The 11,174-nt window shown below is 43.1% G+C and overlaps 1 protein-coding gene across 2 annotated transcripts in view; it reads right to left on the bottom strand.

Annotated features, from left to right (window-relative positions):
• Window positions 1-1,023: 1,023 nt before the first annotated feature.
• PRPSAP1 (phosphoribosyl pyrophosphate synthetase associated protein 1) overlaps window positions 1,024-11,174 on the bottom strand; it is a 40,646-nt gene continuing 30,495 nt past the window's right edge. For both annotated transcript variants that reach the window (XM_023511206.1, XM_003786103.3), the window contains exons 8-10: window positions 3,490-3,560; window positions 2,589-2,735; window positions 1,024-1,781 (exon numbers count right to left, since the gene is read on the bottom strand). In XM_023511206.1, coding sequence (XP_023366974.1) covers window positions 1,623-1,781; window positions 2,589-2,735; window positions 3,490-3,560 — 377 coding nt within the window. In that variant the 3' untranslated portion in view covers window positions 1,024-1,622. The remainder of the gene's footprint in view (window positions 1,782-2,588; window positions 2,736-3,489; window positions 3,561-11,174) is intronic.

Raw genomic sequence — 11,174 nt, 5'->3', positions numbered from 1 at the left:
GGACAGTCCTCCTTCCTGTGGCATTTAGTCCTGAATTGGACCAGGCTCACAGGTATAAAAAGTAAATGTACATTTGCAGTAAGGCCTCCCCTAACAATGGCTGTGTAAACTAGAATCATGATCATGGATTTTAAAATGTTGCAAATTCTATTAAGAAAAAAATTAAAAAAAAGAAATTTCTTTGATACAGAGTCTCTGTCACCTGGGGTAGAGTGTCGTGGTGTCATAGCTCACAGCAACCTCAAACTCCTGGGCTCAAGTGATCCTCCTACTTTAGCCTCCAGAGCAGCTCGGAATACAGGTACCTGCCACAATGTCCGGCTAGTTTTTTCTGTTTTTTTTTTTTTAGTAGAGAGGGGGTCTCTTGTTCAGGCTACTCTCAAACTCCTTAGCTCAAGTGAGCCACCTGCCTCGGCTTCCCAGAGTGTTAGGATTATAGGCATGACCACCACACCTGACCAAAAATAAAAATTGAAATCAAAAAAAAATGTTGGGAAGGGTCAACTACAGCCCTAGGTAATATGATAAATGTCTATCACACAGGAAGAGGGACAATTGGTCCATTTTTTTAAAATTTAAATTTTATTTTCCTTTTGAGACAGAGTCTTACTTTGTTGCCCTGGGTAGATGTCATGGCATCACAGATCACAGCAACCTTAAACTCTTGGGCTCAAGCAATCCTCTTGCCTCAGTTTTTCATTTTTAGTAGAGACAGGGTCTTGCTCTTGCTCTGGCTGGTCTCAAACTTGTGAGCTCAAGCAATCCACCCACCTCAGCCTCCCAGAGTGCTAGGATTCCAGGCGTGAGTCATCTTGCCCAGTCTAATTTAGATTTTAAATATATTACTCAACAAGGATTTAACGTCAGCACTCAGAAAGGGGACAGAACCTGCAGGAGATTAACCAGCCATGGGTCTGACCACACTTTATGCTATATCCATGATCTCCTGCCCAGTTCGGACATAAGATAGTCACCATCCAGGTAGGGAGCAGACAGGTCCACAGTGTAGTGAAGACACTAGGGAGACAATAAATTCTTTTATTTGCAACTTTAGAGCCATACAGATACCCAGAGATGGGACACTATTTCCTAATCTGATGTCCTTGGGAGGAGTAACAACATAAATGCTTCATTGTTTAATGGCTGTAGGCACAGCGGTTTCTGAAAGAAAAATAGGATTCTCTATCAAAGACTTAAAGTTGACTACAGAGAGGATGACAGGACAGGAACAGGACAGGCACTCAGCTTCCCTAACCAGGTTCGATATCAACACTTGAACTTCCCTGCAGTTGAAACAATGATGGTCATTACAGAGCTAAGACTATCTGCTTTTAACTGCTCTTTCAAATCAACAAGATTTTCAGATTCTTTCCAGGAAAGCATCTATAACTTTTGTTTAAGGAACAAGGCTGATGATGGCAGCCATTTAAGGCCATTTTATTGATCCGTTAGCTCGGTCTTCTTCTTGACTATCTTAATGCCTCCTACCCACCAATCTTGGTGACAGAGACTAACTCCAATGACTTCCAGTCCTCCCTTGCAAGGACACACGGTGTATGTAACTGATGGCACTGCTTTTTACATGTTTTCCTTAGGCATTCCAGAGTCAAAGCCAGTGAAAGCTAGTCATCCACAGTGATGTTTCGGAAAAGGTAAGCCATGGATTCTCCGTTGTGAATTCTTCGAATAGCTTCAGAAAGAATCAAACTTATATCCACAGTCTTGATCTTGGGACACTGCAGCTTCTGCACCTCATGAGGCACAGTATTCGTCACCACCACCTAGTTGTGCAGCAACAGAAAGTAAACGCTGTTATGATGCAGGTGTGCCCCAAACTGGTCCCTCAGAAGAGCTCATCTAACACTCAGTACCCACGGCCTAAGGTCTGAACTTAGTCACCTTCTTCTCCTCCTCCTAGCTGGTGCCTTGTTCCACTGAGTATAATTTTTATAAACTAAACTTAATTAAATTTATGTAAGAGAAAAGTTACATATCTCAGAACATAAGACTCAAGTTCTATGAATGTCATGGTCGACATGCAGAAATATAGTGAGCCCCAGCACTGTGCACAACTTTCACTATCGGAAGAATTCAAGTCTCAAGAGAAATAGTACTGAAGTGCAAAATTAAAGTACTGAAGCAAATCTTCATGCAAACAGACATATACAGGTGCTCTTCCACTTAGGATGGGGTTACGCTGGGATAAACCCATCGTCAGTTGTAAATGCATCAGTATGTCTAACCTAAACATCAGAGCTTAGCTTTACCCCTTCCTTAAATGTGTTCCACTTTGATCTACCACAAAGTCTATTTTATAATAAAGTGCTGGATAGTTCATGACATTTATTGAATACTGTACATTACTTTGAAATTGCAATGGTTCCACACCATCATTAAGTTGAGCCATCATAATTTGGGGACTGTCTATATTTTTAAATACACATCTGCCTCCAGTAAACCACTAGCCACCAAAAGCACCACTTCATAGGCACTCTAGAGAGAGATTAAGCATTTTAGTATTGACGGAGTCATTTTTAGTCCTGGAAAATACACCAGCAAATCTTGACTCAAGCCCTTTAAAAACAGACCTCATCAACAGAGGACTCCTCAATCAGGCGGGGGGCATCTGCAGACAGGATGCCATGGGTGGCCATGACATAGATCTTATAAGCACCTCTCTCTTTCAGGATCTCTGCAGCAGCAACAAAACTCTCCACATCATCAATAATGTCATCCTGAAGGGAGAACAGTGTGAGTTTGTATGGAGGAAACACCCTCTAGCCCAGTCTATAAAGACGTTACCTCCCTGCCCTTTTCTGTACTTAGTTTCAAAGGATTTCTGATGGAAGATGGAGCTGTGTGCCTGGGTCAGACTGAATACCCAGCAATGGCAACAGAAGTGCCCTGATGACACCTTGTGTGTCTGCCGGAGACGAGAGCACTGACACCTTACAGTTAGGTACACAGGCCATCACAGCTAGCGTTGAGCATGGCCAAGACTCATATCCTTGTTTCAAATTTCTGGTTAACCCCACACATTTAATTTTACTCCCGAGAGAAAGTGACATGAGAGGAAAACAAATAAAGTAAGCTTCTACAAAGGACCAGTGACCTTCCAGCCAGCAAACAGATGTCAAAGTACAAATGAGCCTGCACAGGGTCACCTGTTCTCATTTGTGAAGAAGAACAGCTCCTGTGCAGGTCACCTCATGGGCCCAAGGCTGAAGGATGATGACGCAAGCTGGTCTGAGGGAACCTAGGACCTATGAGATGATCCTACAGTACCAGAATCATTTTACATGTAGGTTATACTTTAATTCTTGTTTATCTAAATAAAAATTCCTACTATTTGTCCTAAGGGAGTTTAGGTGACTAAGAACAGATGGATCCCATTAAATTTATCATTACTAGAATCACAGTCCCAAGTGGACAACCTACTGACAGCCAGCAGGGTCATCTCTGCAAGTGAGGGGTGACACTTGGCCATACCACTATGATTGCAATGCGGCCTCCAACATCTCCAACGACGGTTATTGGTGGCTTCTCTTTGGCCATCATCACTAGCAAAACAAAAGAAATCATAAGATCCGAGTTACTCATGTATCACTAGATAAATGTAATCACCACCTCATTCCCTGGAGATGGAGGCGAAACCAATGCACAGACAGAAAGAGACCACATGGAGTCCTCCTCAAGGACCTGAGGTCTCTCAGAAACAGAGTAGCCCTGGTCAAAGAAGCAGAAGGCCAGCCACCTGTCACTTCAGATTTTACAGTAACCACATTAAAAAGTAAAAGCAAATAGGTGAAACAATTTTATTTTACACAGTGTATCCAAAATATTGTCATTTCAACATGTAACTGATATAAACATTTATTTATTTATTTAGAGATAGAATCTCACTATATCGCCCTTGGTAGAGTTGTGGCGTCACAGCTCATAGCAACCTCAAATTCCTGGGCACAAGTGATTGTCTCCCTTTAGCCTCCCAAGTAGCTGGGACTATGGGCACCCACCACAATGCCTGGCTATTTTTTTTGTTGTAGTGTTTAGATGGCCTGGGCTGGGTTTGAACCCGCCACCTTCGGTGTATGTGGCTGGCACTGTAACCACTGTGCTATGGGCGCCAAGCCCATAAACATTTATTTTTAAATTTTATTTTATTTTTTTGAGACAGAGTCTCACTGTCTCCTCGGGTGGAGTGCCATGGCATCACAGTTCAGAGCAACCTTGAACTCTTTGGGCTCAAGCAAGCCTCTTGTCCCAGCTTCCTGAGTAGCTGGACAACCGGCACCCACCACAATGGCTGGCTAGTTTTTCAATTTTGAATAGAGACAGAGTCTCGCTATTGCTCAGGCTGGTCTCGAACCCCTGAGCTCAGGCAATTCACTTGCCTTAGCCTCCCAGAGTGTTAGTATTACAGGCGTGAACCACCACACCCAGTCTGATATAAAAATTTATTAATGAGGCTCTGCACCCATAGCACAGTGGTTACAGCGCCACATGCACCGAGGCTGGCGGGTTTGAGCCCGGCCCAGGCCTGCTAAACAACAATGACAACTGCAGCAAGAAAACAGCCAGGCGTTGTGGTGGGCGCCTGTAGTCCCAGCTACTCGGGAGGCTGAGGCAAGAGAATCACTTAAGCCCAAGAATTTGAGGTTGCTGTGCGCTGTGACGCCACGGCAGTCTACCAAGGGTCACATAGTGAGACTCTGTCTCAAAAAAAAAATTATTAATGAGATATTTTACATGTTTTTAATACTAAGTATTTGCTATCTGGTGCCTTTCTCAGCGGAGAGGAGCCATGTTTCCCAAGCTCAGTAGCCCCGTAGTACATGGCACAGACTCAGACATGGAGCAGCCAAGCACAGATTCTGCCAACATGAAGAAGCCACACTGCAACACCACAGGTGGGGCAGCTCTTGGATATGCAGACAAAATGCCACTCTGTAAAAACTGAATAGGGAAAGACTGCCAGGTCAAGAGATGGCTTTACTTCATTTGCTTCCGAAGTCACCTTATTTTGACAATGTAACCTTATTATCAGGTAAATACACTCCCCGTACAATCAGTTTCTTCAAAATTAGGAATGTGAGGACAACTACAAGCCCATCATGTTTTCCTCATTTAACTGGTTCTTAAAGTAGAGGCTTCTTACTACACTACAAAATCTGCATCTGAGAAAGGCTGTCAGTACACAAAGCAAGTGACAGGACAGAGCAAGGAAAAGAGAATTTACCCTCAAAAGGGGCTTAGTAAACTGACAGGAAACACAGACTGTTTCAGAAGAATAGACTAAGTATTCTTCTACAGAAAACTTTTTTCAATAGTTTTCAAAGACAGTCTCACTCTGTTTGCTTGGGTAGAGTGATGTGGCATCATCCTAGCTCACAGCAACTTTAAACGCTTGGGCTCAAGTGATCTTCCTGCCTCAAGCTCCTGAATAGCTGGGACTACCAGTGCCTGTGTAACGTCTGGCTATTTTTAGACAGGGTCTTGCTCTTGCTCAGGCTGGTCTTGAACTCCTGAGCTCAAGCAATCCACTTGCCCCAGCCTCGCAAACTACTGGGTCTGGGATTATATGTGTGAACCACTGTGCCCAGCCATTTGATTGAAAGTGTTTTTTTTTTTTTTTTTTGAAACAGAGTCTCACTTTGTTGCCCTTGGTAGAGTGCTGTGACATCATAGATCACAGCAACCTCAAACTCTTGGGCTCAAGCAATTCTCTTGCCTCAGCCTCCCGAGTAGCTGGGACTACAGGCGCCTACCACAAAGCCCGGCTATTTTTTCATTGTTGCAGTTGTCATTGTTGTTTTAGCTGAAACCTGCCAGCCTTGGTGTATGTGGCCAGTGCCCTACCCACTGAGCTACAGGCACCACCTCTTTTTTCTTTTTAAAGGAAAAGCACAGACCACAAAAGTATCTGTGGCCTGAAGTCTCCCCAAATTGTATTTATTTTTAGAGGCAGGGCATTGCTCCATCACCCAGACTGGAGAGCAGTCACACCATGATCCCAGCTCACTGCAACCATGGACTCCTGGGCACCAGTGACCCTCCTGCCTCAGCTTCCTGTGTAGGAAAACCACACCCAGTTATGGAAACAGGGTCATTACACTGCTGAGGAGACTGCTGGCCTCAAGCAACCCTCATGTATTGGCCTCCCAAAGAGCTAGGTGGGATTACAGGTGTCAGCCGCCACACCTGGCTGGCAATTTCAATGGACATATTATTTCCTGATTTTGCATCCCAGAAACACAGGCAATTTCTTGAATGTGGGTAAGTCAAAGAGGGTCTACAACAGGGGATGGGGAGATGAACCACAAACATTAGGAATGTCTTCCTTGGATTCTAGCTTTAAATTAAACCACTGAGGTAGGTAGCTACGTTGACCTACCCACCTCTTAAAGAGATGTGGTCCCTTTTCTTGACCATTTTCCTCTTTAAAAAAAAGAAAAAGATTGCAAGCCAATACCCCTCATCCAAGATCAACAGGAATTCAGCTCTAATATGATGCAGGAAACATCGCAGTACTTGTGCTTACTTTTCTACAACCCTACGTCTCCCCAAAAACTATTAGTGTGAAATGAAAAACCTAGGCGTGGTTAGAATTGAGGCTCACAGAGCTAAAAGAAAGCCTTTCTTCCCGATATACCCATTCCCTGTCTTTAGGATCTGGATAAAACTAAACATATCATTTGGTGGGTATTATAAAGCAGAGACAGACTTTATTACAGAGTAGCGGAAAATGACTAGTACTTTACAAGGCAACAATTTTCTAATAGCCCCAAAATAAACACTAAAACTTCAGTTTTTCACAAGTTGTATGTACTGTTAAGGACAAAGGGTGCTAAAGCTACCCTACGTTTAGATTCAGCTCTCTTTTTCCACCTTGTCAAACAAACCCCAATTTACAAATAAAGTGAATTACACAACATAAAGCAACACTGTGAAAACTACATCCACTGCAGCACAAATGTCTTCAATTCATTACATGATTTCCAGTGCTCTTAGGAAGGAGGTAGGAAATTGTCTTTTGACTTTAAAATTAGCATTTCCAAGTAAAGTAAGGCTGCATTTACAACCATCTCTAGATTACAGGATCAAGCAGCCTTGCACAAGCTCGTGCACACCTTTACTCTTTCCTGGAGTCAATTAACCAAACTTTCCTCTGTTGGAATAAACAATAAAAAGGACTATGGCAAATCACTCATTCCTCACCCATTTTGATTTCAGTCTATTTCCAGTTCAATGGAATGTCAAACTTTATCAATAGACAAGACTTTTAAAAAGATATTAAAAAAATGAAATAAGATCTACAGTAGAGTTCAAACTGAATTCACAACTCCACCTACCTGCAAACAAGCCAAAGGCACATTCAATAGGTGCTCACAGGGAGCTGATGCCTGCCTTCACTTCAGTGGTAAAACCACATCTCCACTTGGAAAATGAACAAGCCAGGAAAAAGCCAGCCAGAAAAGGTGACTTTCTTCACTTTTATGATCCAAACTCTTTGACATCCACCACTGTGGAAAATACAATCTTTTTCTTTTCTTTTTTTTTTTTTAAGAGATGAGGTCTCACTCTGTCACCCAGGCTGGAGTGCTATGGCATGATCATAGCTCACTGCAGCCTTAAACTTCTGGCTTCAAGTGATCCTCCAGCCTCAGCCTCTTTGGTAGATATGACTACAGGCCATGAACCTGGCTTAGAAGAGTCTTTAGTGGAACCACTGACACAGTATCCTTTCAAGTTCATTACATACCCTTGCTGATCCTCAGTGAGATATCAAGTCTACCTTGTAAGATGAAAAAACTTACTTTTTTTTCTTCAAAGAGACTGGTGTCCAGACTAAAGTATAGTGACCTGGTCATAGCTCGCTATAACCTCAAATTCTTGTGAACCTCCTGCCTCAGCCTCCCACGTAGCAGGGACTACAGGAATACACCACAACATCCAGCCAATTTCTTTCTAAACTTTTTTGCAGAGACAGGAATTCACTATGTTACTCAGGCTGGTCTTGAATTCCTGTCCTTGAACAATCCTCTCACCTCAGCCTCCAAAAGTGCTGGATTTACAGATGTGAGCCATCTTGCCTAGCACACAGCTTCACTTCACTTTTTTGTTTGTTTGTTTGTTTGTTTGAGACAGAACCTCATTTTGTCCTTCTTGGTAGAGTGCTGTGGAGTCACAGCTCACAGAAACCTCCAACTCTGCACTCAAGCTGGGACTAAAGGCGCCCACCACAATGCCCAGCTATTTTTAGAAACAGGGGTCTCACACTGGCTCAAGCTGGTCTTGAACCTGTGAGCTTAGGCGATCCATCCACCTCAGCCTCCCAGATCACTTTACTTTTAATAAAAAAACTCTAAAACAGACTTGGCACAGTGGCTCACACCTATAATCCCAGCACTCTGGGCAGCCAAGGTGGGAGGAATGCTTAAACTCACGAATTCAAGACCAGTCTGAGCAAAAGTGAGACCCCATCTCTACTAATAACAGGAAAAACTGAGGCAAGAGGATCGCTTGAGCCCAAAGATTGGAGGTTGCTGGGAGCTATGACGCCACAGCACTTTACCCAGGGTGACAGCTTGAAACTCTGTCACCAAAAAAAAAAAAAAAAAAAGATAGAAAGAAAAAACCAGAAAACAAAAAACTCTGAAACAGGGTTTCTCAACCTCAGTACATTTTGGACGGGAAAACAGCTTGTCACATTGTAGGATGCTGAGCAGCATCTGACCTCTGGAGGCCAGCAGCGCCCTCCTCCCCCAGCTGTGACAACAGGAAACATCTCCAGACATTGCCAAATACCCTGGGGAAGAGGAATCACCCCCTAGGTAAGAACTACTGCTCTAATAAAAGAATGGGTTCAAGGAAAATAAAAAAGTTCATCTTTCTGAAAAACACAAAGACTCCAAGGGTGAATATTTGTTTCCCTTTGGCCTTGTCATAACAGTCTAATATATTAATAATCTTCACTACTAACAAATGAAGCTTTGGAACACACTATAGAACTGGTATATGTATATCTACACATACATATCACATTGAATTTGGAAGGTACAATTACATGTACAAGAAATAACACTTTTCTCATCATTCCCTTGGCTAAGTCTATAAAGAGAATCACAGAAGGTGACCCTATGGCCACTGTCGTAATATAAACACTCAGTGCATCTATGAAGGGTGCTTTCCTTTACTTCCTTCCCATGATGCAAAAAGACAGCTCCAAGGAGAAACAAACAAATGTTAAAACCACAAGTAGCAAAGCAACATTCTCAGAGAATGTCGCCATATAAAATACTGACATAATATAGCAATAGCTATCAAAATAACTCTGACCCAGTCATTCCATTTCTAGATCTTTATCCCACATATTTAATCACTTAAGAAAGGATGTAAGTCAAGGTTAGTCATAGGTAGTAGGAATACGTAACTGAGCAAGTACACTCTGGAACCCAAATCTTGGTTTCTCTGTCCCTTTTTCTTAGAGACACGTCTGGCTCTGTTGCCCAGGTAGAATGCAGTGGTGTGCGTCATCACAGATCACAGCAACCTCAAGTGGCCTCAAATGATCCTCCTGAGCAGCTGGGACTACAGGCACATGCCACAATGCCCAGTGCCCTCTATCTTGGTTTCCAAATACCATTCTCCACTAAAGGAATCACTGCTCCTTGGAAAAACAGCCAATATTCTAGCGCTAAGAAAGCACAAGAAGAACCGGACGTCTAGTTATAGCAGAAAATAAGGAAGTATCAAAAAGTCATGGGGACACGTCAAGAGGCACGAGAGTTCTCCTTGGCTAAGTCTGAGATGGTCTGAGCATTAAACGGAAGTATACTTCATCTGACTGGACTTGTTTCACTGTGGGTCACAGATTCCACATTTTCGATAACTGAAGGTTTGTGGTAATCATGTGTGGAGCGAGTCGCTGGGCACCACCTTCCCACAGCACGTGCTCCCTTCCTGTCTGGGTTACACTGGGTAAGTGTTTCAATATTTCAACCTTTTCCATTATTATACACGTGTCTGTTACAGTGCTCTGTTATCAGTGATCCTTGATACCACTAATCTAATTGTTTTGAGGTGCCACAACCATGCCCATGTCAAACAGTGAACTTAAAACACTAAATGTTGTGTGTTCTGACTGCACCACTGATTGGCCCTTCTCCGTCTCTCCTCGGAACTTCCTATTATTTCCCAAAGACAAAAATATTGAAATCAGGGCAAATGATAAGCCTACAATGCCCTCTAAACTTAAATCAAAAGCTAGAAATAGGCTCAGGGCCTGTAGCTCAAGTGGCTAGGGCCCCAGCCACATACACCTAAGGTGGCGGGTTCGAATCCAGCCCGGGCTACCAAACAACAATGACGGCTGCAACTGGAAAAAAAAAAAAAAGGCCAGGCGTTGTGGTGGGCGCCTGTGGTCCCAGCAACTTCGGAGGCTGAGGCAGAAGACTCGCTTGAGCCCAGGAGTTGGAGGTTGCTGTGAGCTATGTCACAACACCAAGCTAGAAATAATTAAGCTGAGAAAGGCATGTCAAAAGGCTCAGATTATCTATCATTAACATTTTTTAGTATTTTAAAGCATGTACTTTATTGTGGTTGTCCAGAACCAGACCTGCAATATTTCTGAGCTACGCCTGTGGTAACAATGGATTATAACCCACTGAGTAAAGTAACATTTTATGAATCTGGCCAGGCAGGCTGGCTCAGGCCTGTAATCCTGGTATTTTGGGAAGCTGAGGTGGGAGGATCACTTGAGCCAAGAGTGCCAGTTACAGTGAGCTATGATTGTGTCATGGAATTTAGCCCAGGCAATGGAGTGAGACCTTGTCTCGAAAAAAAAAAAAATTCCATGAATTCACCCTAATATAAATTAATGAGTGGATAGGGAAGAAGGGAAAGCTTTCTTATAGCAGAATGTCAACCAATACATGTGAAAGGAATGCTAGAATTAGAAAAACGACCATGTGGCCATCTTAGTAAAAACTGATGGGGGGGCTGTAGTTCAGTGGTTAGAGCGCCGGCTCCATGTAGAAGGGGTAGCAGGTTCAAACCTGGACCGGGCCTGCTAAATAAATAAATAAATAAAAGCTTAAAAATGTATATATAGCCAGGTGTTGTGGCTGGCACCTGTTGTCCCAGCTACTTGGGAGGCTGAGGCAAGAGAATCT

The sequence above is a fragment of the Otolemur garnettii genome, unplaced genomic scaffold (assembly GCF_000181295.1).
Source record: "Otolemur garnettii isolate 467f Iridium unplaced genomic scaffold, OtoGar3 scaffold00018, whole genome shotgun sequence".
NCBI classification, from domain to species: Eukaryota; Metazoa; Chordata; class Mammalia; order Primates; family Galagidae; genus Otolemur; species Otolemur garnettii.
This window is presented reverse-complemented; position numbering and strand designations above follow the sequence as displayed.